Raw genomic sequence first — 27,839 nt, forward strand, 5'->3', positions numbered from 1 at the left:
AGTGGCTTTGTGGTCCATGGAGAGAGTGCCTTAAAAGTGCTCTTGTGGTCCATGGAAAGAAAGAAAAGCCTAATTTTGAGGGTGAGAGAAGGGGGGGCAGTGAAACACGAGGTGAGAAAGGGGAGGAAAGCCAACCATGGGCACAAAACTCATCCAAATTTAGGCACAACCTCATCCCCCCCTCACATACTGTCAATTGAATCTTATCAAAAACAACAATCTGTAGACACAAACATTTGATTCAAAAACCCCATATCATATCATCTAGTAGCAGTAATGAAAAGGAAAAGCATCTTCTTCAATCGAAACAAAAACAGCTACTGACCCCCTAATGATTCAACACTAAGCTTTTCCTTGGAAGAACCCAAACTTTTCTTTTAGCCCCAAATTCCCCTCTATAATTGTCCCAAATTAGATACCCAAATTTTTGTTTCTCTCCCCCCTCCTCCGTCCTTTGCACGATTGTTTTAGTGACAAGTGCACCTTGAAAAGAATAAACATCAAATGAGTGCAAAATAAGTCTTCCCAACACGAAAACACAAACGATTTCATCATTATGGATAAGGCGAATCACATCGAGTTTGGTGGGGGGCAAAAGCAAAACAAAAACCAAAAAAAAAAAAGAAAAGAAACCCTTTGTCACGCGTAACGGAATTTGACAGTTCCATGTCGTTCTTTTTCTCTTTGATGCATTAGAAAGAGAAAAAAAGAATTTGGGACTAGTAAAAAAATTGTTTGGCAATAGCAACAGTTGGTGATTTGAACTGTTTGTCTATTCTTTCACCACTTTGTGTGTGAAAAAGTTGAGGGAAAAAGCCAACCTTTGCTTGGTTCTATATGGCCCCATTCCTTGAAAATAAGGCTTTTGGTCAAGGTTGAGGTTATCCCAAAATATCACATTCAAAAATCCCAAACCAACCTGCCATTTGTGTTAGGTTCAAACACTTTGTATTACCTAATATCAAATGATATTTTTTCTCCCATGAAATCTCGCCATCACTCAAGGATCATCAATACAGGATTCTTCTGATAAAGAGAGAAATAATGTTACAACAAGTAAAGTAAGATGATATGTTACTAGAGCCGTTCTTAAAGTGTTAAGTGCTATTTTTCTATTGTTTTAAAAGATTCAGGAAAGTGGTTTTCAGGGAAATAGTTGGGGGGGGGGGAGGGGGGTTTGATATTTTTGATGTTAACAAGAAAAATTTACTTTGAATGACTGTATGTTTGAGAGGCATACAGATTCCAGGAGCAGGGGGGGGTACTTTCATTTTCACAGAGTGGTCAAAACCCTCCAATAATGTACCCACATACACAGAGATCATATTGGAATCCCACCAATGTTCCCCCGATCATATCATCAATGAGATACCTTTTTGCAATTTACTACCGTAGACCTTTTTAGCAACACCTTCCAAAAAGCAATGCTGCCCCCACACTCCCTTTGTAAATAAAAATTAAAAAAAAAAAACCATTGCTATTTAAGATCACCTTTGCATTACATTTTTCTTACCCAAAATCCCAAATTCCATTCATGGGTTTGGGGTTTTCTTTTTCTTCTTTATCAACTCCACTTTTTATATATATTTTTATAATTTTAACTTATTATTTCTTTTCAATTAACACTGTAAACATCTTTTTTTTTTCTCGATTAACATTACATAAATAAATTTTATTCTTACAATGGGTTATAAATGAGGTTGTTTTGGTTTTTTTTCTTTTTCTCTAGGAAGCTAATAGTTATGGGATTTCTCTCCGACCCAAGGATAAATCCAGGAGAAAACAATTAATGCCATAAATATTTTTCGCTTGTTTAAGGATCAGCAAAGGCTATCCCTATACTACTCTCTTTCAGCTCATTGAATTTGCATTTTTATTGATTAAAAAAGGTGAAGCTGTAGAAAGTTACTGAAAGTGACACAGTGCAGCAAGTAATACCAGCAGCAGTACTTTTTCTTTGAACCAAGTATCTGCAGCCCCAAACTTACATCCCCTCCCTCTTTCCATCAATTTCCCTAAAAAGTTTTCCTTATAATCAACTGAAACTTCTGCAAAAACTTAAACCTTTCGGCCCTTCTTGATTTATTGAAATCATCATACAGTCTTTTGCACCAAAGAACATCTCTTTCCCTTTCTCCATTATCTTTTTCTTTTTTTTTAATAAATTCTTCGACCCAAAACAAAAATATAGACATACGAAATACTCCATTCGTCTTATTTTATTGAATTTTTTTAAAAATTTTAAAGATTTATTTCATATTAAAAAATATTAACATTTATATTATAAAAAAAATCAAAATTTTAATATAAAATATAAGAAAGTTAAATTTGTCTTTAATCTTCATTTATGTGAAAGTTGAAGAAATATAAATATTTAAGAACCGAGGAAATATATAAACGTAAACATTAATTAATTTAATTGAAATTTTGAGTTATGTTGTTTTATTGTAAATATAGATCCTACCATAAAGGACAACAACTTTCACCCTTGAAAGCTTGCACCAAGGGTGATGCTATCACTTGATCCTAAAACAAGATATTTTAATATTCAAAGGATTTGGCTACAAAAGAAAGACAAAAGCACAGACAAGCCTTACATAAGACTTTTTCCCACTCCCATAATACTATTAATCTTTGGTTTCAATATTAATTAAAAAAATATAAAAGGTTGGACCCACGCAATTTTAATACTATAATTAAAACAAGTTTAATTAAAACCTGCCAAGTGCCACCCACATAATCTTATATATTATTCAATTGGTTATACTAATCATCATCTCATCAACCTACTAATTAGTGAATTAGTATAATAATAATAATAATAATAATAATATGTCTCCGTAAATATCATATTTGGTGTTATTTTTATAATTTTATTTCATATATTTAATAAATTTTTTATATTATCACCATTTTTATTGTTAAATTATTTATTTTTTATGTTACAATATAAGATTTATGATTTAAAGTTGGGAATTTTAGATTTAAAAATTAAGATTTAAACAAGAACACTAAATCGACTTATGACGTTAGGGAAGGTTGAAGATTTTTATTCTGTAAAACGTGTGGGTCCGTATAATTGTTTTGAAAGGTGCAGGTGGCGACATCCAATTGGTGGACATTGACAGCCCCGAGAATTGCACGTTGGGTTGCAAAGGGGCTTGCGGATGCTCCACGAAACCTAGGTAGCGTCGCACTGGATTCTGTTGTGTTTCTGTGAGTTTGGAGTTCGACACGTGTTCGTTTTGGTAACCATTCGATCAGCTGTTCGGATATTTTGATGGAGTTTAAGTAAGTTTTGCCCCCTCCAAACTCGCCTTTAAATCGCGTGGATACACTCTCTTCAATCATAAAATAAAAAAAAATATTCTTTTTTAGGTTCTCAGCATATTTTTAATAAGACATTAAATTTGTGCATTTAAATTTTATTAATATATTTTAAAATCTAAAATTTATTTTATTAATCTTAAATATCACATGAAAATACGAGCAAACATATCTAAATTAAGGACATGAAGTATATTATAAAAATAATGATTTCAATATTGAATGTGATTCTTAATGCATTAAGATTCTTAATTTTTATGACAATGATAAAATAAGTGAACAATTTATTTGATCAATATTCAAATTTTATAAATTTTAATTCGATTAATTAAGCATAAGAATTTTGATGGAGTGTAATGAAAATACTGTGATTAAAAGATTTAGATAATTTTAAACATGATACAACAAGATATAAGTTTAAATATAATTTTATCGCATTTTATATATTAATTATTGATTAATAAAACTTTTATTAAGAAAAAGAAAGGAAATTAGTTGTAGGTCACGTCGGGTGAGCGTGAAGCAAACAACACGTGACGGGGAGTCTTAACTTTCAACATGAATAGTCTTAGGAGCCCGGAGGAAACCAAGATTTGGGTCGTTGGAAAGCAAACAAAACAAACTAAAAAAAGAGAGAGAGAAAAGGTTTGGAAGCCGACGTGGAAAATAAGAAGCATGCGTGGAGAGAAAACAGAGACAATTTGACAGATGAAAAGGGACGTTTAACTGCCAATCCCAATGTATCGGACAGTGTCCAGATCATCCCCCACGGCACTGTGCACCCTTGCCAGGATGATCCGCAGCCACGCACCTTTTTTTCTCATTAATTAATCAACACATGTCTGCCGTCCAATTTTTCATCATCATCGTCCACCTGTTTACTTTATTCCTCCCTTTGCTCCTTGATTTTCACCTTAATAATTAAAGGCGAACAATTTGATATTAAGTTTAAATAATAATAATAATAATAATGTTTTTATATATCAAAATATATATTTAAAAAATACATTCTATGGATTCAAGTCTAAATTTTAAACACACAAAAGTAATCAAAATTTGAAATGATGGATAAATCATTTTTCTTAACCAATTATTATAAAATAAAAAGAAAACAAAATCAAATTAACTGAATTTAATCACCTATAAGAATCTAACTTCGTGGAATCTGTTTCGAGAATCAACAAAGTTGCTATAAGATGCCTTATTGCTTGAATCATTGGAGCATATCTAAGTGTCGTGTTTTAAACTAAAAATTAATAAAAAGAGTTTTGTCTTGTGTCTTTTTGATCAAAAAAATTTAAAAGTTTATGTCTCATAAAGTGAAGTTGTCCTCTACATAAACAATTATCTAGAGACATTTTTGGAATGTATATAATCTTTTTTTTTTTGGTCTTGAAAGGAATCTTGAACTTTGATGTGTTTAAAGGTCCAAGTTGTTAATTTTAAAAAAAATTCTTTAATCTATGATTAATTAACTATATATGAAAATATTTGATCTCTGAAATGATTGTTTACTAGCACAACTCTAGAGAACTCGTGCCGTTTTTATAAAAATTAATTTTCACACAACAATTGTAACGAAGAAAAATATTTTTTTAATGTATTAATTCGTATTCGAACATATTTTTTGGCTCCACCTACCCATTAGCATTTCAAAATACTAAAAATTTTTATCTATAATTTCCCACCTAAAAAAAAATTATCAACAAAAAAAAAAAGGTGTACACATGTTGGGATAATGTTAAATGGCCTTATCCCTTTTATATTTACATTATTTTTCAGCCCATCATTTCCTCCAATTTTTTAAATATATAAATAAATAAATAAAGCATGTAAAACTGACAAATACAAGCAGTAATTGTTGTATAAACTATGAAATAGTTCAATCGTGCGTTGTGTAAACGTCAGTAACTATCATAACTATTTCCCTGATGTTCATGTGATAAACATGCCTTGAATTTAATTTATTTTAATTTTTTATGTGCAAATAGACAAATATTAAAAATATATAAAAATTATCTAGATTTTTATAGATAAATTATTAATTTGTTATATAAATTCATAAGGGTGTTTTGATGTTTTCAATATGTTAGCAAAATTTTTAATTTTCTCACTATGTCAATTAGTTGTGAAAACAAATAATAATTAAATAAGTTGATCGCATTTAAATTAATTAATAGTGTGATATTCAAATAGCATTTCAATTAATGTATAATTAGGAAGAAACTTCTGCTTCAAATAGAAAAGTCATATACGATACTTCATCTGTTTATAATATTTTTTGATTTTTACAAAAATTAAGATAAAAATTTTAAATTTAATATATTTTATATTAAAAATGAATTATTTAATACTTTTAAAATGAAAACTAAATTTATAATATAAAAAAACAGTATCAGGTAAAATTGTTACAGTAAATTTATAAACATATGTAAAATGTAGGTATTTAAAAGCGGAAGTACATGTATGAAAGTGGGTACTAAAGGACCACAACGCAACATAAATTGGGGGAGCGAGGCTGAGAGAGACAGACAATCAGACATTTCCTAAGAAATTACGTAAGCCGCTCCTTCCTTTTTACCTTTCTATGCCTCTGCCGTCTGCCTGACGACAGGTCATCACCACCTACAAAAATGAACAGCAAAAATAAATCAAAATTTTTCTTCTATTATTATTATTTTAAGGCAGAGAAAACAAGTAGGTAGGGGACCATCCTTTCCTTATAGCTGGACAGTTTGCCATAAAAACCAAACAGTACCTTCCCCTTCGTGGGCCCCACTTTCCCTTTGTGGACCCCTTCTCCTCTCCTCTTTTATTTTATTTTTTATTTGAGGGTTTTGGGCCCCGCAGCTTCGTTGAGGGGACCAGTAACAGTTTGCATTGATTAAGCCGGCGGCTGTCAGAGAAGTCAAAATTCTCGGTGGTCCCCGCTTCCCCCTATCCCTCATCAATCCACGTGTACGGCTATGATACGCTTTCTCTTGAGCGCGTGCTTAGAACTGGGGACCACCCGGTGGTCCAAAGACCCCTCCTCTCGACGCGTGTCCCCGAGTCGTTGTCCCCGCAAGTGGCGGAGAGAGAAGCGACGTAATTTATGGTCCCCGCCCCCGGCGCCCCCCCCTCCTCTCTTCTTTCGTTTTCGCGCGATGTCTCTCTTTCTCCACCTCCTCCTCCTCCTCCTCCTCGTCCACTACCTCATCATCTTCGGAGAAACTGGTGGTCGCTCATCGGGTACAGCCAGGAGCGGTCATGTGAAACCGTACGGAACTGAAAAACTTCTACTGCAAGACATTCCCCCCCCGGTTGCCTTTTCGTTAATGGTCGGATTTTTTATTTTTTAACCAACTGCTAATCTCGTCAGTCTACAGTGCCCGTGACGTGGAAAGCATGCTCCCAGTTTTAAGGGATACAGCTGCTTACTATTAAAATTACTTACTACGAACCAACTTCGCCTACTCTTTTCTAGATACGATGATGTAGTTTGTTGCTGTTAGCACTTTTGACATGCATGGTACGCTCCGCTAATGTTCTTTTTTTTCCAATACAAAAAAATGACCGTCCAATCTAACAAACTTTAGATTTCTGAAAATCCTACTACCAGTATTTTCCTAATTTTTTCCCTTTTTCCCCTGTTTTTTGGGTTTTCCGAGATTTAATCATGCATCATTCCCTGTTAATTGAGTTTAGATTTTTAATTTAAAAAATTAATTAATTATAATTATTATTGAAAACTCGATATAGAAAAAAGATATTTACAATTATTTAGTTGAATAATAAAATGTTTACCATTATCATTATTTTCGTGTTAAATCTCTATTATGAAAATATATATTCATATAGTATTTATATATGATCATGTGTAATGTCTATATTTTGGTATTTCAGTTCTATTCATAACTGATTAACAGTTAATGTTGATTCCCATTTAATAACCAACAAAATATTTATTGGCAAACAGATTTGAAAATTGTTCATCAATGTGAACAGTGCTTTGGAACACTGTTTTCCAATGGTTTCCAACCCTATTTTGCTATTGCGGCTCTGCAAACTTTTCCAGCTTTCCCTTCATTTGCAGTAAATATTAAATTATTATAAATTCAAATATTTGATTTATTAATTAATATATAAAAAAAATTCACCACCAATTTATTAAAAATATTGAATTGATCAATATAATTTAATTTTTATTATTTTCTATAAAAACTGTAATTAATCTAATGTACCTTAATTTAAAATCGAATCCATGGACCGAATAGATTCACATTTATAGCATTTTTTGAAGAAACTATAGGAGGAAAAAGAACAGTGATCCAGGAACATAAAATACGATTGTTGCAACAGTTTAAGAAAGACCGGAGCAGCTTCGGCGGTACGGCAACCTGCGCCTCTGCCACTCATCTACATATATGCTTCGGTTTGGTCTGAATGCAACCCCGCACTTTACGTTCCAATTTTTTTTTTCAAAAAAAAATTAAAATAAAACCCTGGTCCCCACTCCCAAGGATTGCCACGTGACAGTTCAGAAACCGCCAGATCAAAATCAATCAACGCCTTCCATCGGCCAAGCCTACGACCCAGGAAGGTCCACGCATGTTTTCGATAGAAGTTCCTTGGTACTTCCTCCCCCCCCTACTAGTCTTTTCGGATTAGGAAAAAAAGAAATAAATAAATAAATATTAGTAGTAATAAAAAATAATTATCGGTTTTCAATCATGTAAACATTTGATTCTACACACAAAAAGTCAAAATAATTTTCTAAATTGTTTGAAAATAAAAGATAATTACGACTACTAAAACATTCCGTATCTAAATATTTAATTTTTAATAAAAGTTAATATCAAAATTGTAATTATTTAAAATAAAAATATTTTGGGAAGAATAGTAAAATTATTTTTCGGATGTAAAAGGATAAATATATTTTCTCATTTAAAATTATTGTTATTTAAATTTTTATAGACATTATGGCATGATGCCTTGTAAGAAAAATAATGTTTGTCGTACAACATAATCACATAGGGAAACTGTAGCAAAATAATAATGAGATAATAACAATAAGAAATAATACTAAACAAAATTAAAATGAAAAATGAAATGGTCCCCCCATCCTGCCCACCCCCGCACCCTCCCATAAACCTCCAGCATGTTCATAATAAGCAGATTTCTTCACCTGAAAACCGCCTTTTGAAAACTGCTTCCCTCTCTTCTTTCTTTCTTTCTTCTTCTTCTGCTTCTCTCTCTTTCCCTTTCTCTATTTGCACGTTTCATACAGTAACTCGTAATCATATATCTTTTTCTCTTACACCATATATCCTTAAAAGCCCTTAGCTTTGTTTGCTCTCTTGCACTGTTGTTTTCTCTCTGAAATACGAAGGATACAATCCCAGTTGTGTTTATAACTTGATACTGTGAACAAAGAAAGAAAAGAATCAGTCTTTTCCATCGTTTCTTTCGCTTTCTCTTTCTCTCTCTATCAAGCCATGAATTCATAATTGTCATCATCGTCTTCATCATCATCATCATCATCATAATATCTCTCTTTCGAATACGTTTTACAGAAAAAGAAAAGTGAGAAGGGGGGGGGGGGGGCGACATGGCGTTTCACCACAACCACCTTTCTCAAGACCTTCCTCTACATCACTTTACCGACCAACAACAACAGCAACAAACGAACCGACAGCAACAAACCCAACAACTGCCGGAAACCACCGCACCCAATTGGTTAAACAGCGCTCTCCTCCGTTCACAGCAGCCTCAACCACCACAACCGCACACTCACTTCTCCGACCCTAACTTCCTTAACCTTCATACTACCACGACTGCTTCTGACTCCACCGCGGCTTCCCAGGGACCCAACCAGTGGCTCTCCCGTTCGTCTTCCTCGATTCTTCAACGCAACCACAGTGACGTCATCGACGACGTGGCAGCCGCAGCGGCAGCAGCTGCAGGAGGAGGAGGCGGGGACTCCATGATCGCCGTGGAATCGGTAGATTTGAAGAACAGCAACAGCGAGACTATGAATAATAACAACAAGAGCGAAGGTGTTGTAGTAGAAAGTGGGGGAGGTGGAAGTGGTGCTGGAGATGGAGTTGTGAATTGGCAGAATGCGAGACACAAGGCGGAGATACTAGCTCACCCTTTGTATGAGCAACTATTATCTGCACACGTGGCGTGTCTAAGGATCGCCACGCCAGTCGATCAGCTTCCGAGGATCGATGCTCAGCTGGCTCAGTCACAGCATGTGGTGGCGAAGTACTCGGCTCTCGGTGGCGGGGCCCAGGGCCTGGTTGGTGATGACAAAGAGCTTGATCAGTTCATGGTATGCTACTACTCCCACTGTTAGTCTGTTACTACTACTTATTTCCTTTACTGGTTCTCTTCTTTCTTTGAAATCATTCATCTGATTAGCCTTGAGTGGCAATTTGGTAACTCCATACCCGGAGAAATGAGAAGAATTCACTGCTTCCCTGTGTGCTCCGTGATTGTTTCCATTTAAAGCTATCTGAAATTCTAAACCAAAGCCTTCAAAACTTTCTGTCCTTCGGGTTCTTCAAACATCTTGATTAGACTGGGCAGGAAACTGGTTTTAATTGCTAGCAGTTTTGTTGAGATTAATGCTGATTAATCTTTTTAAACATTGGTGATTAATTCAGGGGAGTGGGGTGCACCGACAATTGTTTTCTGATAAAGAGAAAGAAGGGAAAAAAGTTTGGTAGTGCATTTGTTTTTTGTTAGATAGGATGAGTTGATTGGTAGCAAGGAAAAAGTTGAAACCTTAAGTTTACAATTCAACCAGAGCCAAATCTGGAAAGGGTTCCTTGGCAGTCTCAGAGGTGATTTACTCATGTTTCAGAGGTAAAAGAAAATTTATGGTGAAGAAACCGACTGCTGATGCTGTGACAGCTTTGATTAGAAACCGTTGGGCAGGCTGAATTGTTAGAACTAGTTTGGCAGCCATAAGATATAGCATGAGAAAAATTGCATTAATGTCTAATCCTGATGAGCGAAGAGCGGGGTGAGCTGGTATTTGTGAACCAAAATAAGTGAATAGGTCGTTTCTTCCTTTTCCTTTTGGTGAATTGGATTGGACATTTTTTATGTCAAATAATGGGAAGTTCCAATCTCAACAATGTCAAGAACTTATGCTATTTCTCCACGCATCCTTCTCTATCTTCGCTTTCCTAGTACCGCAAGGATAAGGAATTCCCACCTTTACCATTCTTTTTTGAAGAAAAATACTCCAGAGATTAATGAGGTAGCATATTGCATTCAAAAATTCAAGTGTTATGTCATTCTCACATGTGTGATAATCATGGAATCCTCCTCACTCTGTTCTGGACAGATGCAAGAACACAGATACAACTAGCTTTGCGAAGAATCATCAGCATTTGGTGACAATGCTTGGTTTCATAAATGATTAATGCCTTTGAATTTCTCATGATTAGAAAAGAGAATCTCTATTGTACACTTGTTTTCAACATTGGCCTCTCTTGCTGATAAAATAAAGATTTCAATGCATCTTTGTATGTTGAAGTTTCAGAAGCCAATTTTAACCTTTTCCCTTCCTTGGTAATGCAGACGCATTATGTTCTGTTGCTATGTTCATTTAAAGAACAATTGCAACAACATGTTCGGGTCCATGCAATGGAAGCAGTAATGGCTTGTTGGGATATTGAGCAATCCTTACAGAGCTTAACAGGTAATGTTCTTGAAAATATCTCATTTTATTTGCATAGCGACATTGCCTTCCTGATATAAAATTATTGCTTCCAATATTGGTTCAGTACTCCAATGATTTGCAGTATTCTATGTGATTTCTAATCTGTGACAAATCATATTAGATGATGCTGATTTCTGTTCGAAAATATCTTGCCTTTCCATATTGATTTAAGTACATTGATATGATTTCTAAGATCCTCTTCTCTCATATTTAGAGAAAAATATGGCCCAAGTTAATCTTGAATGCTGATTCTGTCATAATCTCTGCTGTGGCACATAAACAGGAGTTTCTCCAGGCGAAGGTACAGGTGCAACAATGTCTGATGACGATGAAGACCAAGTGGACAGTGATGCCAACTTGTTTGATGGAAGTCTGGAAGGTCCAGATTCCATGGGATTTGGGCCTCTGATCCCAACAGAGAGTGAGAGGTCTTTGATGGAGCGTGTGAGGCAAGAACTGAAGCATGAACTCAAACAGGTAATTGTTGAAATTATTGTTTTGTGGAGATTTTGATGTTTTGAGAATCAAGGTTACCGACTTGTGCACTCCTTACAGGGTTACAAGGAGAAGATTGTTGACATAAGGGAGGAAATTTTGCGCAAGAGACGGGCAGGGAAACTTCCTGGTGACACAACATCAGTTTTAAAAGCTTGGTGGCAGTCACATTCTAAGTGGCCATACCCTACTGTTAGTGTCTAGTTCACCACTACCATGAACTGCATTCAACAAACAAAAGGCACTCTGTTCATAACATTTTAAGCACCTAATCTTTTAATAGACTTGGGTCTGATAGCTTCAGGGTTATGTTGACAGAAATTTTGTTTTCATATCAGAAAATTTTTTACTTAAGTTTGTACCTGAAGTTTTGAAGATGCATTGGTTTCTTGAGCTATTTGCACATCAAATGCGTCCGGCTAGATCTTTGCTCCAACTTCTAAATAACTGATCTTAACAAATTTTCAGGAGGAAGATAAGGCGAGGTTGGTTCAGGAAACAGGTTTACAATTAAAACAGATTAACAATTGGTTCATCAATCAGAGGAAGAGGAACTGGCATAGCAACCCATCAACTTCTACCGTCTTGAAGAGCAAACGCAAAAGGTATGGTAAATAATGCATGTCATCTAGGTAATTTATCCTTCTTGAGATCTTTGCACCAACCTTAATTTGAAAAGAAGTAATGCAGGTGAAAACAGCGGTGATCAATTCATGTAAAATGGAGGAAGACAGTCCAGAAACAATCACATAGATGATGTCTCTTCACATTTCCACTTCAATGATAAAAATCCAACATACTACATAGAAAAATTGCAACATTATAGGCTTTTCATGGAACTGCTGCGGGGGTTTCAAGTGAAAGGAACAGATTTTGCTTCAACATGAGAAAAGGGCTAACACAGAGGATGAGGTTAGAATTGATGGAAACCCGATTTGTGCCGTTTGGCAGGTATGCGTAGAGGCATGCAGTTTGGCGCTATGCACGCCATGCAATATTGTTAGAGAAAATTTAGGAATTATATTACTGTAACTTTATTGGATAATTCCATTTGCATTGGCGAATTATGATTTTTGTTCTTCGTTCTTTTTGTCTCATTTCCATATCTGTGAATAAGCTTAGTGAGGGGTTTTGTGAGTGTACAGTGTAATAATCTTTACATAATTCCTTACAGTTATACTATTCATCATAGCTTTTTCTTTGGCATTGTAATGTAGAGTTAAAAATTTGCAGCAAAGATAATATATATGCTTCCACAGGTTTAATTGCCTTAGCTCTTGCCAGCAATTGCATTTGTTAGAAACCTTCTTAATAAAAGTCTTCTGTTGTCACTTGATGTCTGTTCGGTATTTTACCTTATGTGTTCAATCTTATACTATCAACCGAAAACTTCAACTTTTAATTAAACCTGTTAGATTTCAAAACCTAAACTTCAAGACATGAGTGACGTTCCATGACGTAAAACTATGAATAGGGGATCAAGTGAGATATCAAATAGTGATAGAGGATTTTTCTTGAAGGTCTTTCTCTTTTGTAGTCTTCTTTGCTTTTTAGATATGAAAATGGATTTGGATATGCCTTAATGATAGACTCATAACAGTGTGAATTTGGGTCTATACCTAGCTTTTCATGCATAAATGTAGAATAACTTTGCAGGGTCAAAAGTCTTCAACTTTAGGTGCATTATTTTCTTATTCGAGTAGGTGGGACTTTTGAGATATGGATGTGCACGATTGACTTTGGTTTTGGTTTACTTTTAAGGAAGTTTGGAGATCACACCGAAAATCTCGTTTGTCTTTTATGTCAAATTGAACCAAACTGTATTTGGGAATTGGACTGGGGAATCTGTTAAGCAAGCATACTGCACTATCTTTTTTCAGGTTGTGATCAGTTTTGGGCCGGTGGACTTTGCTCAACAAACAAGCTTATGAAGGTTTCGACTATGAATGGATTCAGGGTAATACCCAAATTTATAAAACATTGACTTCTATACAAGTTATATTAGATTATTGAGAGTGCACGTCTTGTTAACCATTTTTAAAAAATTAAATAAAATATTTTAATCTCATATCGAATAATAAGAGAGTTTACAAAAGTTTATACATTGTAGTTAGTCTTTTAAAAAGAAAGTAAATATCTCATCACAATCTAGTCTTGTCCCAAAAATTTTGAGTTGTCTCTACGTCTGGAGAATTATGGAGATTGAATTGGAACAAAATCATTGATTCTCTTCTACTTTTGTTAGAACTAAACCGAATTAATGAGCTAAACAAGATTGGAAGGTATCAGGTTTAAGGTTTAACCAAGGTGGTAGGCCATTAATTTAATGTATAGTAATTTAAGAATAATATGCTTAATTGTAAGAAGGAAAAAGAAATCCATAGAATTCTATGGGGGGCTCTTGTGGATTAAGATTCAATGTCAAATCCATCTAGTAATCACATTGGAAGTAAAAAGAAAAAGGAAAGCAATTTCCACCAATTTTTGATCATCAATTATTAACATGTCGGGCGTTCGTGGCATATTGAAAATTCAGATGAACAGAGAACAATGAACAATGTACAGGATCAATGTTTACACTTTTATATGGTATAATAATTCAATCAAAAACTGGGTTTATCACATCCCATCTCCCCTTTCTGTATCCCAGCTGGAGCTGCAAATCTAGCAGAGAAACCAGGAAATCCAGCATCAACTTCCCTATGTATCCCTTCATCGAAATTGAGTTCATAGCTCTGAGGATCATACTGAAACAGCATCGACGGCCTTCTTTTCTTGTTAATCCCGTGTATGCTAAACCTGCGGATGAAGTTCTTCCACCTCGGCCCTGCCAAAACCTCTGATGTTTCTCTGAGTTTCATAGCTTTTCTCTTCAACCAACCGTCTCTTACCTCTTCCTTTTGGTGCAGCAGGTACTCCTGCCCTCCTCCATTGCCGTTCCGACGCCACCAGCAAAGGCCCTGGATGCAACCGCATCCGGATGATGAAATCCTCTCTTCGAAATCTCGAGCGCCTTCGTCGTCGTCGTCTCTTAATGGCCAAGTTTCGTTAACATGTGCTGGTTTCTCCTGTGGGGTGGCCATGGGAGGAGGAAGAAGAAGTGAAGGAAAACTTTGGGCTTTGGGAGCAAAGATGAATACCCCAAGACAAATGCCAGACGCTATTAAAAAGAAACACCCAAAGCCTTAGATTTTCTCCTAGAGGGAGAAGAAATTGGAGACTTAATCAAAAAGGTTAAGTGGTGAACACTAGGAACTAAGATGGACAAATTCTATGCATGCAAATGAGCAAAAAGGATGAAATCGATGACATAAGAAAATCCAAAGTCTAACTTGATTAGGCCACGAACTTTTCCTTTTTGAGGATTGATGTCTCTTATTGAACTGTCATTAAGTAATATTTGACAGCTCAGTGAATAAAGAAGTAGTCGTTGGTTCCTGTTAGCATTTGCCGGCCAATTCCAGCTCCAGCTCACTCACTGGTAGCCTGTGTGGCTCCAGCTGCCGTCTTGACCGTTAAAAGGGTCCAAAAGTGGCTCTAAATCTTCAAAAAAATATATCACATTAAACATTTAATATTTGTCCATGTTTACCTACAAATGAAATTAGATAAATACTAATAATAATTAGTAGAATATTCTCTACGTGAATGCCACTAATGCTCTCCGTGTTTTGCTAGACATGAACCTAATTCCGCTATGGACAGGTTATGGGCGGTAGGAATTAGGGCCGGTAGCCCCAAATAAGGGCTTGCTTCAGAGGGCCCAGTGTCCATGTGCCACATTAATAATGATGGAAGTATTTCAAAATCTTATCCCAACCATAAAACGTATGTATTTTTAATTTAAAAAGTTAAATTCGAATTCACTTTTTTATAAAACCATCATATCTTAACAAATAAACTTTAAGTAATCACGAAACTTCGATTTAATCATTTATGAGTACAATTTTAACATGATCGGGACATTTCCTCGTATGTCACTAGTTTATTAGGAAACAAGAAAACAAATTAAAATTTGGTTTTTGCAAGAAACTTCGAACAAATATCTCTGGCACTTTAGGAACTTTGGTTACCAATTAATTAGCCAGTTTGCTTAAAGACTACTTTATAACCAAAGCAGACCATACTACAACCTTAATTTACACGACTAAAGCTAATCATGGGGTTGAGTCCAAAAACAATTGGAAATTTGTCCCAATCCTTTGCTATCATTGTCCTTTAAGCCATTGAATGTAAGGTCATTAAATGGCAGTCATTAAGAGATGTTTTGGCAAGAAACATGGCCAACATTTCTTTGTCTGTAAGCTAAGATTGCAGCTTCCTTTCTATCGTGAATGCTTCCAAATGTCAGTCCCCAAACCCAGTTGTAAGGTGGGAAATTTCAGAAAGATCAATCGACTTGTGGCTTATTCTCCCCTTCTGGTCGGAAATTGCTCGTACAAATTTCCGAATGCAGTTTCCAGGAAAATGACTGAAAGGTGGAAAGCAGGACCCGGTTTTTAACCGTCTAACGACGTTTGTCCTTTTCCTAGTGGTGTCGGCACTTCCAAAGTTAAGTTTGTCGCTAAATGTTGTTCCAATCCAACGGTTTTGTCTGTTTTTTTTTTTTGTGCAGTGGGGTATTACAAAAGGTTGGCTAAAGGCTAAAATATTTGTTTGGTGAATCTCAAAATCCCAAAGGCTAACTTACAAAGATACTAGAATATACAAATCTATATAAATATAAGAGTTAGGTTTAAGTAAATTATTGTTATTTTTCTAATATAAGAAGTCAATATCCAAATGTAAACCCCAAAATTCTCTTAATTTGCCTAATTTTAACAATTAAAAGAAAAACTATGCAAAAAATTTAGGAGGAAAAAGAAAATTGAAATATATAAACACCACAAAATGGTCAAACATGTATATAATATGTAATATTCTGCTTGTCTCTAAATGCTTGTTTTTTTAAATATTTATGAGGATTAAGACAAAAATTTTGTTTTTAATGTATTTTATATTAAAGTTTGAAATTTTTTGTAATATAAATATTTAATGTTTTTAATATGAAAAAGTAAAAAAAATCATGAAAATAAATTTGAAATATTAAAAAAGTAAGAATATTAGATGAGGTTTATATTGAAGTTTTAAAAAAATGACTTTATTTTGAAAAACTCGAAAACAAAATATGAAGAAAAGAGTCTAAAAATAAAAGAAAAAATGTTTTAAAATATTTTTAAAAAAAAACGAAAGGAGTCTATCTATAATAATGTAACCAAATTTAACTAGCTGTTATTTTCAAATCAATTAAATAACAAATATTAGATCCTATTCTTGAGTGAATTACATAAAAAAAAAGCAAAGAACAAGAAAATAGTACTAGTAGAGATTGAGTAAAGGTTAGTAAAAACAAGAAAAACCCAAAATATATCTCAAATTCAAATTCTGGTATTATTGCCCATTCAAGAATGGGCAACATTGATTTACTTTTTCCGGTACAAACTCAAAAGAAAAGAAAAGGAGAGAAAAGAAAAAGAAGTACGTGCATTTTTTTGGAGGATTTGAGAAAAACCTCAGATATCTCACAATTTCTCTACTTTTAAAAGCTGTACATTAACTTGCAGGGATGAATTTATTAACCCTAACGTTAATCAACCTCCGGGAAAGGTCACCGTTAATAATGGAAACAAACCAATCCTAATTTAATTAATTACACCGCCTTTTTTTTTTATCAACTATACGCAAAGACCTCCCTCCTGACCGACACCGGCGTCGCCGCTAAAGACTTGACGGCTGACGTTCGGCCCGGCGTGGCGGGAAGCCTCGAAGTGAAGTTGATAAAGGGAAGCTCGTCGGCTCGGCTCGACTCGTCCTCGAAATTCAGCGCGTAACTCATGGGGTCGTAACTGAAATCCGACGAGGAGCTGTAGTGCTTGCGCCCTCCCTTCCCGATCCTGGCGATGAGGTACTTGCACTTGTCCTTTATTACACGAGGCGATCTCGGCGTCCTTCCCTTCATCTCCTCCGACGGCTCCACGGCGGCGCCTATATACGGCGTCGTTCGGAAGCAGCAGATTGAGGATTTCAACTTCTCCTTGACTCTCTCTGTTGGCGATGAGAAACTGAAGCTTTCGTTGTACATTCTGGTTTCCGATCAACAAGAACCAAGATCTGTTTCTTTCTTTTTCTTGTGATTTGATTTTCGAGACGCTGATGGGAGAGAGGAGCAAGGGGGAACTGGAAAAATATATATGTATAGGTTGAGGGAAAAGCTGAATGAAAAAGAGTTGGATAAGGACGCGAGTTTGGCGGGCGAGTACATACAAATCCGGTGAGCTGGAGAGTGGCGATAAAACCGTGGGAGGTACGTGGCAAGTGGTTTTTGTGTTGAACCCGCGTGAGATTTTTCTGGGGTAATTCAGTAATTAAGTAATATACAAATAAGCAGATTATTTCTTAAGAACATTACCTAATTCGTTTCAATGTCCAAACTGCTTGATCTATCTAAACCAGGATGTAAATTTGCTTAGTTTTTTAGTTTAAAGAGTCATGAAATTTTTTTCCCTTTAACTTGGAGAAATTAATAGTGCTTAATTTATATTTCTACTTAAAAAATAGTATTAATTCTGTAATTGTATTGGCGACTTATAACAATTACATTAATAATTAATATAGAGCTATATTATATGATGATTAATTAGAATTGACCACTAATCACATGTCATGCTATTAAGAGTAGCCTAAAAATAAATGAGTTAACGTCCAAAAGTGCATACGTGTCCTTAAAGAATGGTGGGTTAAGATTGATAATGAAAATATTCATACTGAAATTCGATTGTAGAATTAAATATTAATATAACTCAGAATATTGAATTTATTCAATTAAAAATATTAATTAATTTTATTTAAACAATTTGAATAATGTCGTAATTACCGGTTAGTCAGCACATGCTTTAGTTTTAGTAGAGAGTAAACAAGTGGTAGAATGAGAGTGTGAGCTTGGTGGTTTTATTTTTCTAAAAGCAGTCAACATAGTAGGCGTAGGCAGCAGTAGCTGCTTTTGACTATTATTATTATTATTTTATTAGTAACGTAGGCAATGCGTGGATTCAGATAAGGATGCATTGCATTCTGCATGGATCACGTCGGAAAAGCGAAAGGTGAATTGGATTCGGGCTTTTTTCGATTTCGGTATTGCTTTTTAGGATCACGGGTCGAGAAGAGAAACGTGGCAGCATCCGTCCATCGTCGCTAACAGTGCTTGAGGTTCTGTGCATCAAGGTAACGAGACGCCCGCCGCCCGACGCAGCCGGTGGGCCATATCCTCCTCTTTCTTTGTTTTGTGCGCGCTGATCATGGAAGCTATGGGATATTCCATAGCACAGGAGATTCGCGCCCACTAAGAAAAACTATATATATATATATATATATATATATAAGTATTATGGAATACTTAAAAAAAAAGAAAAAGAAAAAAATGGTTTTTGGGCAAGAAAGATAATAAGAAAAAGAAGAATGATTTTTTTTCCTTTCTTGATTTGTCTTTCTCTTTTTCAAATATTTTATTAAAATAAACTATAATTTAGAAAATTAATTACATTAAATATAAAAAAAATCAATTAATTTATAATTTTTAAAAAATTACAACTGTCACAGCACAATGAGATAAAATCATAAGAGGATTGAAGAAAGACATCTTAAAAAGTGAAATAATTTGACCCAAAAAAAAAAGTGAAATAATCCAAATTGAAGTATGTGATTTAGTCGGTTCGATTATATGATTTTAATAATATTTTTCCAAAAAATATAGATAAAATTATCCATCTTTATAGTTTTTTTCTTATATATAAGATAAAATAAAACTCAACTATAGTATTCTAGGTCAAGTAATGCCTAAGGAGCTTGAAAATAAAATTGAATTAATGCTAGATGTGGGAAATCATATATATGTAATTCTAAAGGTAGATTATCATGGTGGGTGGCTAGTGGCATACTAATTCGTCTCACAATGAACATGAGATATGGGCAATCCCATATAATTTTGGCATTGGAATCTAACTGAATATGACTTTGACAATTTTTGGATAGCAAGGAGAAAGTTTGATTCCACTCGAACTTTCTTATAACTTTTGTGCCAACAAAGTTTCAATCCCTAGTATAAATCCCGTAGCTTTGCTGTTAAGGCAAAGGAGATGCTAACTTATAAGTTCAAGTGAGCCTTTGGGACGTGGTTGCCTTCTTTAGAATAAGTTAAGATTTTGTTATGATTTTTGTGTTTTTGGAGGTCATGCCTTTTTTCCATAATTTTCTTCTATTTTTTAGAATATTCACTTACTTTCTTTTTTGGTTAAAGGAAGAATTTGGATAAAGATAGAGAGGATGGGTGAAGAAAGAAGAGAGAGGAGGGATCATGCTCTGTGGCATGGTGAATTGAGCCTTTGGGACATGGTTGTCTTTTTTGAAAAAGTTAAGGTTTTTTCATGATTTTTGTGTTTTTGGAGGTTATGGTATTTCTATTTTTTATGGTTTCATAATTTTATTCTCTTTATTGGAATATTCTCTTATTTTCTTTTTTGGTTATGAGGAGAATTTGGAGAAATAAGGAGAAAATGGGGTGCAGAGAGAGGAGAGATCAAGCATGGGAGAGAGTTAAAGAGTACAAACAAAGAGAAGAAAAAAAAAATATATATATATATAAATTTATGAATTTTTTAATTGATTGAACAGATTCTCTGTTATTTTTCTCTTTTCTTCTCTTAGCTTATTTCTTTGCCCATTGTTTTATCTTTTAATTTTTTATTTTATTTATTTAATTTTAATTTATGAAAGTAGTTTAAAAATAATAAGAATAAATAATAAATAATTAAATATTAATTTTATAATTTTGTGTTTATCCCATTTTTATTATTTTTTTTATAATGTTTTTACTTCCCTACAGAAACCGAAAACTTTGATATGTAAGTTCCTAATTTTGCTTTCTTTTTATCTCATTTGATTTGTTTATTTAAATTTTTATTATTTTTGTTTTTATAATGTTATTTATTCCATACATAAATCATAAACTTTTCAAGTAAGTTTTTAAATTTTTCTTTTTTTTTTATCTTATTTGATTAAATGTGTGATTATATTCCTCAATTGTAGATAACGATATACTTGAACCTTTGTGATATTGAGTTTAGGTTTTTTTTTTTATTATTCTTTCATAGTTTTATAGAGAATGGAATGCTTATTATCATTATTAAGAAAGAAGCTCATAGAGACCAAATGTTGAAATCGTTAAAATTTTAATAAATTATAATGTATTTTATGTGTTCCTCAATTGTATATTACAGTCTACATTCACAACTTTTAAAATAGATTACCACTTAAATATTTATGCAACTTTTGATCGTTTCTATACACATTGCAGTTGATAAATAGTTTTATGATTGTGATTAATTATGTGAAGTGAGCACCATATGATTATAGATATATTTGAATAAATATTATTTTACTTATGTCACACTAGTGCATTGCACTGGTATATTCTAGTTATTAATAAAAAAAACTATCTTTATATTGTAATTACTGATAAATTCAACTTACAAAGATATTGTTATTAAAAATATTAAAAATAATATTTAAAGAATATATTATTAATAATTTATTTAATTGGCTGGTTTGATTGTAAATTTTAAATATCAAAACTAATCGAATAAACTGAAAAAATCAATTCTCTTAACTATCTAAATTTGAAATCGAAGAATTTCATTCACATGCAACAATGTGTGATTATTTAAAGTTAAAGGTGTGCTTCGTCAAAAGAAAATAAAATGATGGTGTGCTGATCTGCTTTGGAGTTCTGAAAGGCCAAAGTCGGTAGGATCGGCCCCAAACAGAATCGAGGTCCAAAATGGAGGAACAAGGCAAAGGCCCTCTTTTCACATGAGATTCTCTCATATTTTAGTTCAATTCTAAAAATGGACACTGGATTCAGTCATTTGGATCCCCTACCGACAATGGCCATATTTTTCTTTGAGCTTCAAACCCGGCCCAACTCAATGTGAAATTTCATAAAGTGCAACCGGGAAAGTTAGACGCCTCTGGACACTCCTCTGAATCAGTAACTAAGTCTGAATCTCCGTTCTCCATCGGTCAGCTTCCATGGTAAGTTTCTCTGTAGCTATTGTTTTCTCTAATGGTGATTCCCTGAACTCTCTGTATTTATCTGTTTTATCTTTCCTTTACTTGTGACAGGAACCAGAGTCGCAGCAGCCGGAGCAGTCAGTATCTCTCCAGGACTGCTTGAAGCTACTAAAGGGCGAGAGAGACGAGCAACGACTCGCTGGCCTGCTTCTCGTGACCAAATTCTGTAAAGGCGACGACCTCGCTTCGCTTAGGACTATCTACGACGCCGTTGGACCTCGCTTTTTGGACCGCCTCTTAAAGACCGGTATTTGTGCTCGTCTTACGTTGCGATTCTAATTTATACTTAATTTACATTTTTTTTTTCAATCGAAAGAACTTATTTTTTTGGGGGTGTAAGGGTTGGGCAAAGGTGTGGTGAGTAGCGGCAGCGGTGAAAACCGGGAGGCATACTTGCAGCTGTCAGTTACGGTTCTTTCTGCATTTTGTCGGGTTACAGACATTGCTTCTTCGGAAGAAATGGTTTCGAAGATTGCGATCATTGTTGAAGTAATGTCAAAGGGGTAAGCTTTTTACCCTTACTTCTTTTCAATTCAAATTGATATATTTAGAAACAAGCGTGGGTTTAACTTTTGGTTTTCAATTTGTTTCTTCTAGTTAGTTACTTTTTTATATTTCAGAACAGAACCAATCCATTGCTGTATTCTTTGTCACCCTAATCATTTTCTTTTTGTTGAATGCAGAGCAGGCTCGAATGTGCTGGAAGAATGCTATGAGTTTTTATACTTGGTGTCAGCCGCTTCCGAGGATGGAGTTACGGCACTGTATGAGTCTGGAGGGATGAAGTTACTCGCTTGTCAAATGTCCACTCTGCCAGATGGTAGCTAATCTTATACGATTTCTAGATTTCAACACTTGCAGGATCCTTATATTATGCAGTCTAAATTATGTAAAGTAGTAAGCTTTTAGGTTCGGATAGAATTTGTTGTTCTCTATTGTGTCTCTGTGTGACTAACTCTTTGGGGACAAAAGATATTTAGTTATGTGGTGGTTATGAATTTGCTAGTCGAGCTATGCTGTGTATGCAGAGAAGTGATAGTATGTGAACTTGTTGCAGGGTCTCATTTGATGGAACTTGCCATGAAGCTTGTGCAATTGATGCTAAGGAAGCTGTCTCTAGGCATCATTAACAATGACCATCTCTCAGAGCTGTCAATCATTGTAAGTCTAGTTCTTCTGTAGCCATTAAATTTCTGTTTCTCAATTTTTAATTCATAAAGATTAAATTTCAATAGATCTCATCATTTCCCTTTTAATTTAGGTGGCCATAATAGCAAGACAATTTGCTTTCCTACAAAATGCCATGAAGTTTGAAGCACTTCACTTACTGTCTGCCATCTTCTCTTCAGAACATACAGTATGCCTTTTGCCCACAAGATGGCTGTCATTCTAGAAAGTTATTTGCTTTGGTTGGTTAATTCTTAGTAATCATCTTAATCATTAACATCTCCCAAAATTATGTCGTTCAGTTTCACTAAAGCAGTGGGCACATTATCTATTAATTTATGGCTGAGGTAGAAACTCAATTTGGTATTGTCAGTCTTGGATTTTGTTTTGAAACATTTACAATTATTTCTAAAAATATCCTAAACTGGCGCATAAGAAATATTTGCAGTACTTGGAATGTTGGACACTTCTTATAATCTGAACGCTTAATATCTTTCTTGCGTCTGGAAATACACCTTCATTGAATTCTTTAATCTTTCACATGCCATGTTCTTTTCCCTTTTTTCTTTTAATTCTTGAAATTACCAGGATCAATCTTCAATCTTGATATTCGTGTGCCTTGACATGAAGGCTTTATGCTGCATACTAGACTAACTTTAGAACTGATGAGATTTTCACTTGATACTTTTAGACATTACTTCATGATGCTTTCCGTGTAATGCCAAATCAGAACTGGTCAAACCATATACGTGATGGTGTTGCAGCAATTTTACAGAACCGTGTAGGTATGTTGAACTGAATTGTTAAATCTTACTTACAGTTCATCTAATTCATACAAGAATCAGTGTTTAAATTGCATGATGTGCTCGTCTTTGTAAGCTCCCATCTTCCTGTGTACAAAACTTTCAGTTTTAATATTGAAGCATACTGACGTTTATGTTTTTGATTTTTGAACGCTAGCACCTGCTGAAAAATTCGAGGCCCTTATAGTGGCTGAATCCATGGTATCTATAATGGGTGAGGGTTGGCTTGTTGGCCAGATAAACTTGCCTAACGTACACGACCCTATTCCGGCTGACAGGCAAGTGATGCTTGTTGAATTTTTGTGGTTCTGCTCAGGCTCCTTTCATTGACCGTGTTACATGATTCATTATTTTTAGATTTATCTCTTCAGGTGTCTATTGCTTGTCTTAGAGTCATCAAGGGTTGAAGTTTCTGTTTTGCTGAATGAGCTAGCCTACGCAAAATATGAAGCTTCTGGGAGTTCTTCTTCAACAGCCGAAACTATTATTTTGAAGCAACAGAAAGTGACAATTGTCTTTTCTTTGGTGGAGAAGATAATAAAATTAATATCAAACATTGGTGAAAGTGAAGGTACTTTCATAATTACTAGTTTTACTAACCTGTGCTAAATTGCTTATTGATCCTTTTTTTTTTGCTACCTTTTGAAACAAACATGATCTACATAACTTTATGACTATATTTATATTTGGTTTTTGTTCAGTTTATTGCAGGGGAACTCTTTAGTTTTCAGTATGCATTTGAATCCAGTTTATTTAAAAAATTTAATATTCTTCAGTAAACTCAATTTCAGGGCACGATTTTGATGAAAGTACTTTCACAAAGGTGATCAAGGGGCTTAATGAGACAATTGGTGTGGTTCTAGAGTATCTACAAGATGCAAAGGTATGGTTAGAAATATGGTATTAAATATTTATTCTTCACCTCTTTTATTCACGGTCATAATTCTGCAGGAACATGGGCAAAAAAGAGGAAATGATCTTCTTGCTTCAGTACGTCTTGTTGGGAGGTATGTTTGATGCCATCTCATTTAAGTATTTAATGCCATTTTTTAGGATATATGCAGGCTTACATGAACAATATCAAGCAGTGGGCGTTAACTTTCCACCAAGTGTGAATTTTTCAGTGAGCTGATATTTGTGTTTGTTTCAGCTATCTTGCAGAAACACCCATTGCATGCAAAGAGAAAATCAGGGAACTGTTGGGCTATATGCTTTCAGTTGAAGGTGAAGATGAATCAAGGTATGGCAAGTTAACTTTGTAGTTCTTCGATGAACTGATACCTATACCTTTTGTTTTGGTTATTGTAGTTCGAGACTAACTTCGCCAAATATTTTTGTTAATTAACTCTGTTACAGCCCATTTTACTCTGAATGCTTTCTGCTTCCAATGTTGTGCCAAATGACAATGAAGATTGAAGGATGCAAACTTCTGGCTTCTTCTGGAGGGTATAAAGCTGTAAGTGTAACTTAATTGAAAGCAGCCTTGTTAACTTTTATTACCAATGCAACTCTATGGTGTCTCGGTAAATATATCTTGCCTATCCTTCCGATACACATGCACATCTATATATACATTTAAAATATGTGCATCTCTTTGTATGCTTTTCAAGAACCATTTAATAGATGCTACGAAAGTGACATTTCAAATGAATTGTGATTCTATACATACTATATTCCTCTTATATGATATTTTATTTAATATTAAGCTGTTATCAATCCAATAAACAGATGCTTGTTTATATATACATAATTCAATGCCTGTGTTCCATATGTACTTCATAGTTGCTAGGCACTATGTTACAGTACATACATAATATATGAAGGTTTCTATGTGCACTAATATGTTGTCATACCCTAGTGTAATTTGTTGTACTGAGCTATAGCTTTTTACTGTTATGTGAAAATATTGGTGTCATTGCAGGTTGTGGACTGCCTTATAAAGTTGATTGGACAAAACAGACATGGTGTAGAGGATAATGGTTGCATTTTCTTGGCTTGTGATACAATCATGAATTTTCTTTTAAAGGTGGTGATTTTTATCATATTGTAATAAAATACTAGTTATTTGTGTAATGTATTAACTTCATTTTTTTTTTATCAACAGAGAGAGCAATTTTGCTTTCCAGAGGATGAATCAACGTTTTTTAATCTTTTGAAAGCATTGGCAATTTGGACAGGTACTGTTTCAGTCATTAATTGGAGCCAAATTTCATTTGAATGAATTGTTTATGTTGCATGATTAAATGTTTTAGAGTTACAAAAGCAGGTTGAATTGATTCTTGACAAAATGTTATCTCATTGGAACTACTAGGGAAAGCGCTAACTTATAAGATTAGATTACAGAGTGAACCATTTGTGGAGTAACATTCATGCAATCACTTTGTCTTATCTTTACATTTCAGTGTAGAATTTTCATGGAATAGCATTCAATGTTATTTCATCTAACTTGTGCTCTAACTTTCCCTCTGTGTTCAAATGCTTAGTCTAAGCATGTGTACATCATAAATGTTTCCTGAATTTGGTTGCAGAGAACACTAATGACCTATCTGTTCTTATGATGGCTTCAAGTATTTGTGCACTGGTATTTGATTTTACATCTGAAGAAGCTCTTTTGAATCATCCTGATCTTAGTAGCAGCTGTCTTAATAGTCTGTCACGGCTCATTGCAAGAAGTTTGGCTTCATGGGGGCAGGTAAATGCTGATGCTATGTGTGTATATGCATGTTATTTGCTAGTTTTTTTTTTTTTTGTTTCATAAATTGTGGGACTAAAACTTGGATGTCTCTTCATTGTAGGATATGTCTGATGTTGTTAAAGGAGAGATGGACCTTTTAGAGATTGTTACTGCAGGTTTGTTTCTTCTGATAGTTTCCGTATTTAAGTAGCTTTAACTATTCTTGTTGCAATACAGAGATCCCAATTTTTAATTGTTAACAGTGTAATTACTTTAAGATCTTTTCTGAACTGGCTTTATGACATGCTGCCTTTTGATCCTGATGCAGGATATTCTCGATGGGCAAATCGATTCCCTCGCATACGAAATGCAGTTGAGAGATAACTCAAATGGAAATCAAAGTTGACCTTGTTAGGACTTACTTTCTTTGGAGGTAATATGTTATCCTGGTAATTTTCCCTTAAAACGAATATCCTCCAATTCATTAAAGCTAATCTGGGTAATAACCTTTTTAATACGGGTCATTCTGTAGAGTTTGTATGGTATCATGGTAATTCGATTGAAGTACCTCCAATCAGTTAATGTAACGTGGTTAACTCTGAAGGAAGTTTTTCTTCTCCTAGTAATTCTCAGGCATTGTTGAATTGCGTGTACAGGGATCTTTACCCTGACGCCATGCGCCTTTGATGGCCCAACAAATGAGGGCCACACGAAAAGCACAGCAGACGAATGCATAATTCTATCTTCTTTCCTCTCAATACAGCTTTGTTTATTGAATGATGAGTTGATGATCAACCCTCACGCCAAGCTTACCCCTCCTCTTTAGTTAGCTTCTCAGTGGTCAGTTACACACATCTCCTTAAAATTGACGGGAAAATATGAACAGGCAAAAAGATAGGGGGGGTTATAATCATGTGAAGTGGCCCATTGTTTAGTTAACACCTTTTCATCTCTGGCCTAATTCACTGTTTACAATTTACTAGAAATCAATGTGTAATAACATACATTGCTTGGACGACGACGAGAAACAAAACATAAAGTATAATTTAGTGTTGAGTTTATATTTGAAGGATTGTCGATGTATAAACTTTATTCATTACATTCGTGTGTGGAGTAGGTCGGAAGATGAGAAATAAAACACAGTGTTGGGTTTATATATAACGGATTGTTAATGTATAAATTTTGTTATGTATTAGGTTTATATTTGATACACTGTCGATGTATAAATTTTATTCATTAACATTGATTTCAATATCTATCACTTCTTAGATAGAAATGATAGACCGATGATGTATCTGTGATTACTTCGTGGTTTGGTGGATGGGAATTTGACTTTGTATGTCCCAGGGTTGGCAAGTGAAACGATTCTTGTGGCAAAGCCAGACGCTGCATATGGCTAATATAAACAAAACACATTGACCTATCACCATGCACGATCGAATGCTTCGGTGGCCGTAGCATCGAAGGTGATGTTATAAAGTTCATTCACTAA

General features: G+C 34.5%; 4 protein-coding genes across 8 annotated transcripts; 2 read left to right on the forward strand and 2 right to left on the reverse strand.

The window, feature by feature from the left end:
* Positions 8,456-12,809, forward strand: LOC108663459 (homeobox protein knotted-1-like 3). Of its 4 annotated transcripts, none has more exons than XM_018127557.1 (6): positions 8,456-9,643; positions 10,903-11,023; positions 11,328-11,521; positions 11,600-11,731; positions 12,008-12,144; positions 12,219-12,809. In XM_018127557.1, the coding sequence occupies exons 1-6, from the start codon at positions 8,918-8,920 to the stop codon at positions 12,256-12,258; spliced, it is 1,350 nt and encodes a 449-aa protein (XP_017983046.1). In that variant the 5' UTR covers positions 8,456-8,917; the 3' UTR covers positions 12,259-12,809. The 4 variants fall into 4 exon arrangements, 3 of the variants coding, with proteins under 3 accessions (XP_017983046.1, XP_017983047.1, XP_017983048.1); XR_001929484.1 differs by having other exon boundaries at positions 8,918-9,643; positions 11,600-11,780; XM_018127558.1 differs by having other exon boundaries at positions 8,918-9,643; positions 12,222-12,809.
* LOC108663460 lies at positions 13,990-16,503 on the reverse strand. Its single transcript, XM_018127560.1, has one exon. The coding sequence runs from the start codon at positions 14,620-14,622 to the stop codon at positions 14,143-14,145; it is 480 nt and encodes a 159-aa protein (XP_017983049.1). The 5' UTR covers positions 14,623-16,503; the 3' UTR covers positions 13,990-14,142.
* On the reverse strand, positions 16,936-17,759 carry LOC108663461. The gene has a single exon (XM_018127561.1). The coding sequence runs from the start codon at positions 17,658-17,660 to the stop codon at positions 17,250-17,252; it is 411 nt and encodes a 136-aa protein (XP_017983050.1). The 5' UTR covers positions 17,661-17,759; the 3' UTR covers positions 16,936-17,249.
* LOC18587742 (neurochondrin) lies at positions 21,357-27,605 on the forward strand. 2 transcript variants are annotated; one of them, XM_007011713.2, is made up of 19 exons: positions 21,357-21,664; positions 21,755-21,950; positions 22,056-22,206; positions 22,387-22,523; positions 22,761-22,864; positions 22,965-23,060; positions 23,562-23,655; positions 23,831-23,951; positions 24,045-24,244; positions 24,465-24,556; positions 24,625-24,680; positions 24,824-24,913; positions 25,030-25,129; positions 25,595-25,699; positions 25,778-25,850; positions 26,202-26,365; positions 26,469-26,523; positions 26,676-26,780; positions 27,004-27,605. In XM_007011713.2, the coding sequence occupies exons 1-18, from the start codon at positions 21,662-21,664 to the stop codon at positions 26,729-26,731; spliced, it is 1,893 nt and encodes a 630-aa protein (XP_007011775.2). In that variant the 5' UTR covers positions 21,357-21,661; the 3' UTR covers positions 26,732-26,780; positions 27,004-27,605. The 2 variants fall into 2 exon arrangements, with proteins under 2 accessions (XP_007011775.2, XP_017983968.1); XM_018128479.1 differs by having other exon boundaries at positions 21,358-21,664; positions 22,044-22,206.

The sequence above is a fragment of the Theobroma cacao genome, chromosome 9 (assembly GCF_000208745.1).
Source record: "Theobroma cacao cultivar B97-61/B2 chromosome 9, Criollo_cocoa_genome_V2, whole genome shotgun sequence".
Taxonomy (NCBI): Eukaryota; Viridiplantae; Streptophyta; class Magnoliopsida; order Malvales; family Malvaceae; genus Theobroma; species Theobroma cacao.

What these genes read in the sequence shown, in the direction of transcription:
- LOC18587742 (XM_018128479.1), top strand. An exon ending in GGACCGCCTCTTAAAGACCG is followed by an intron (nt 21,951 to 22,043) that starts GTATTTGTGCTC and finishes TGGGGGTGTAAG; the next exon opens with GGTTGGGCAAAGGTGTGGTG. An exon ending in AAACATTGGTGAAAGTGAAG is followed by an intron (nt 24,245 to 24,464) that starts GTACTTTCATAA and finishes ACTCAATTTCAG; the next exon opens with GGCACGATTTTGATGAAAGT.
- LOC108663459 (XM_018127557.1), top strand. Translation starts at nt 8,918, where the DNA reads ATGGCGTTTCACCACAACCACCTTTCTCAAGACCTTCCTCTACATCAC. An exon ending in AAGAGCTTGATCAGTTCATG is followed by an intron (nt 9,644 to 10,902) that starts GTATGCTACTAC and finishes TTGGTAATGCAG; the next exon opens with ACGCATTATGTTCTGTTGCT. An exon ending in TGAAGCATGAACTCAAACAG is followed by an intron (nt 11,522 to 11,599) that starts GTAATTGTTGAA and finishes CACTCCTTACAG; the next exon opens with GGTTACAAGGAGAAGATTGT.
- LOC108663460 (XM_018127560.1), bottom strand. Translation starts at nt 14,622, where the DNA reads ATGGCCACCCCACAGGAGAAACCAGCACATGTTAACGAAACTTGGCCA.
- LOC108663461 (XM_018127561.1), bottom strand. Translation starts at nt 17,660, where the DNA reads ATGTACAACGAAAGCTTCAGTTTCTCATCGCCAACAGAGAGAGTCAAG.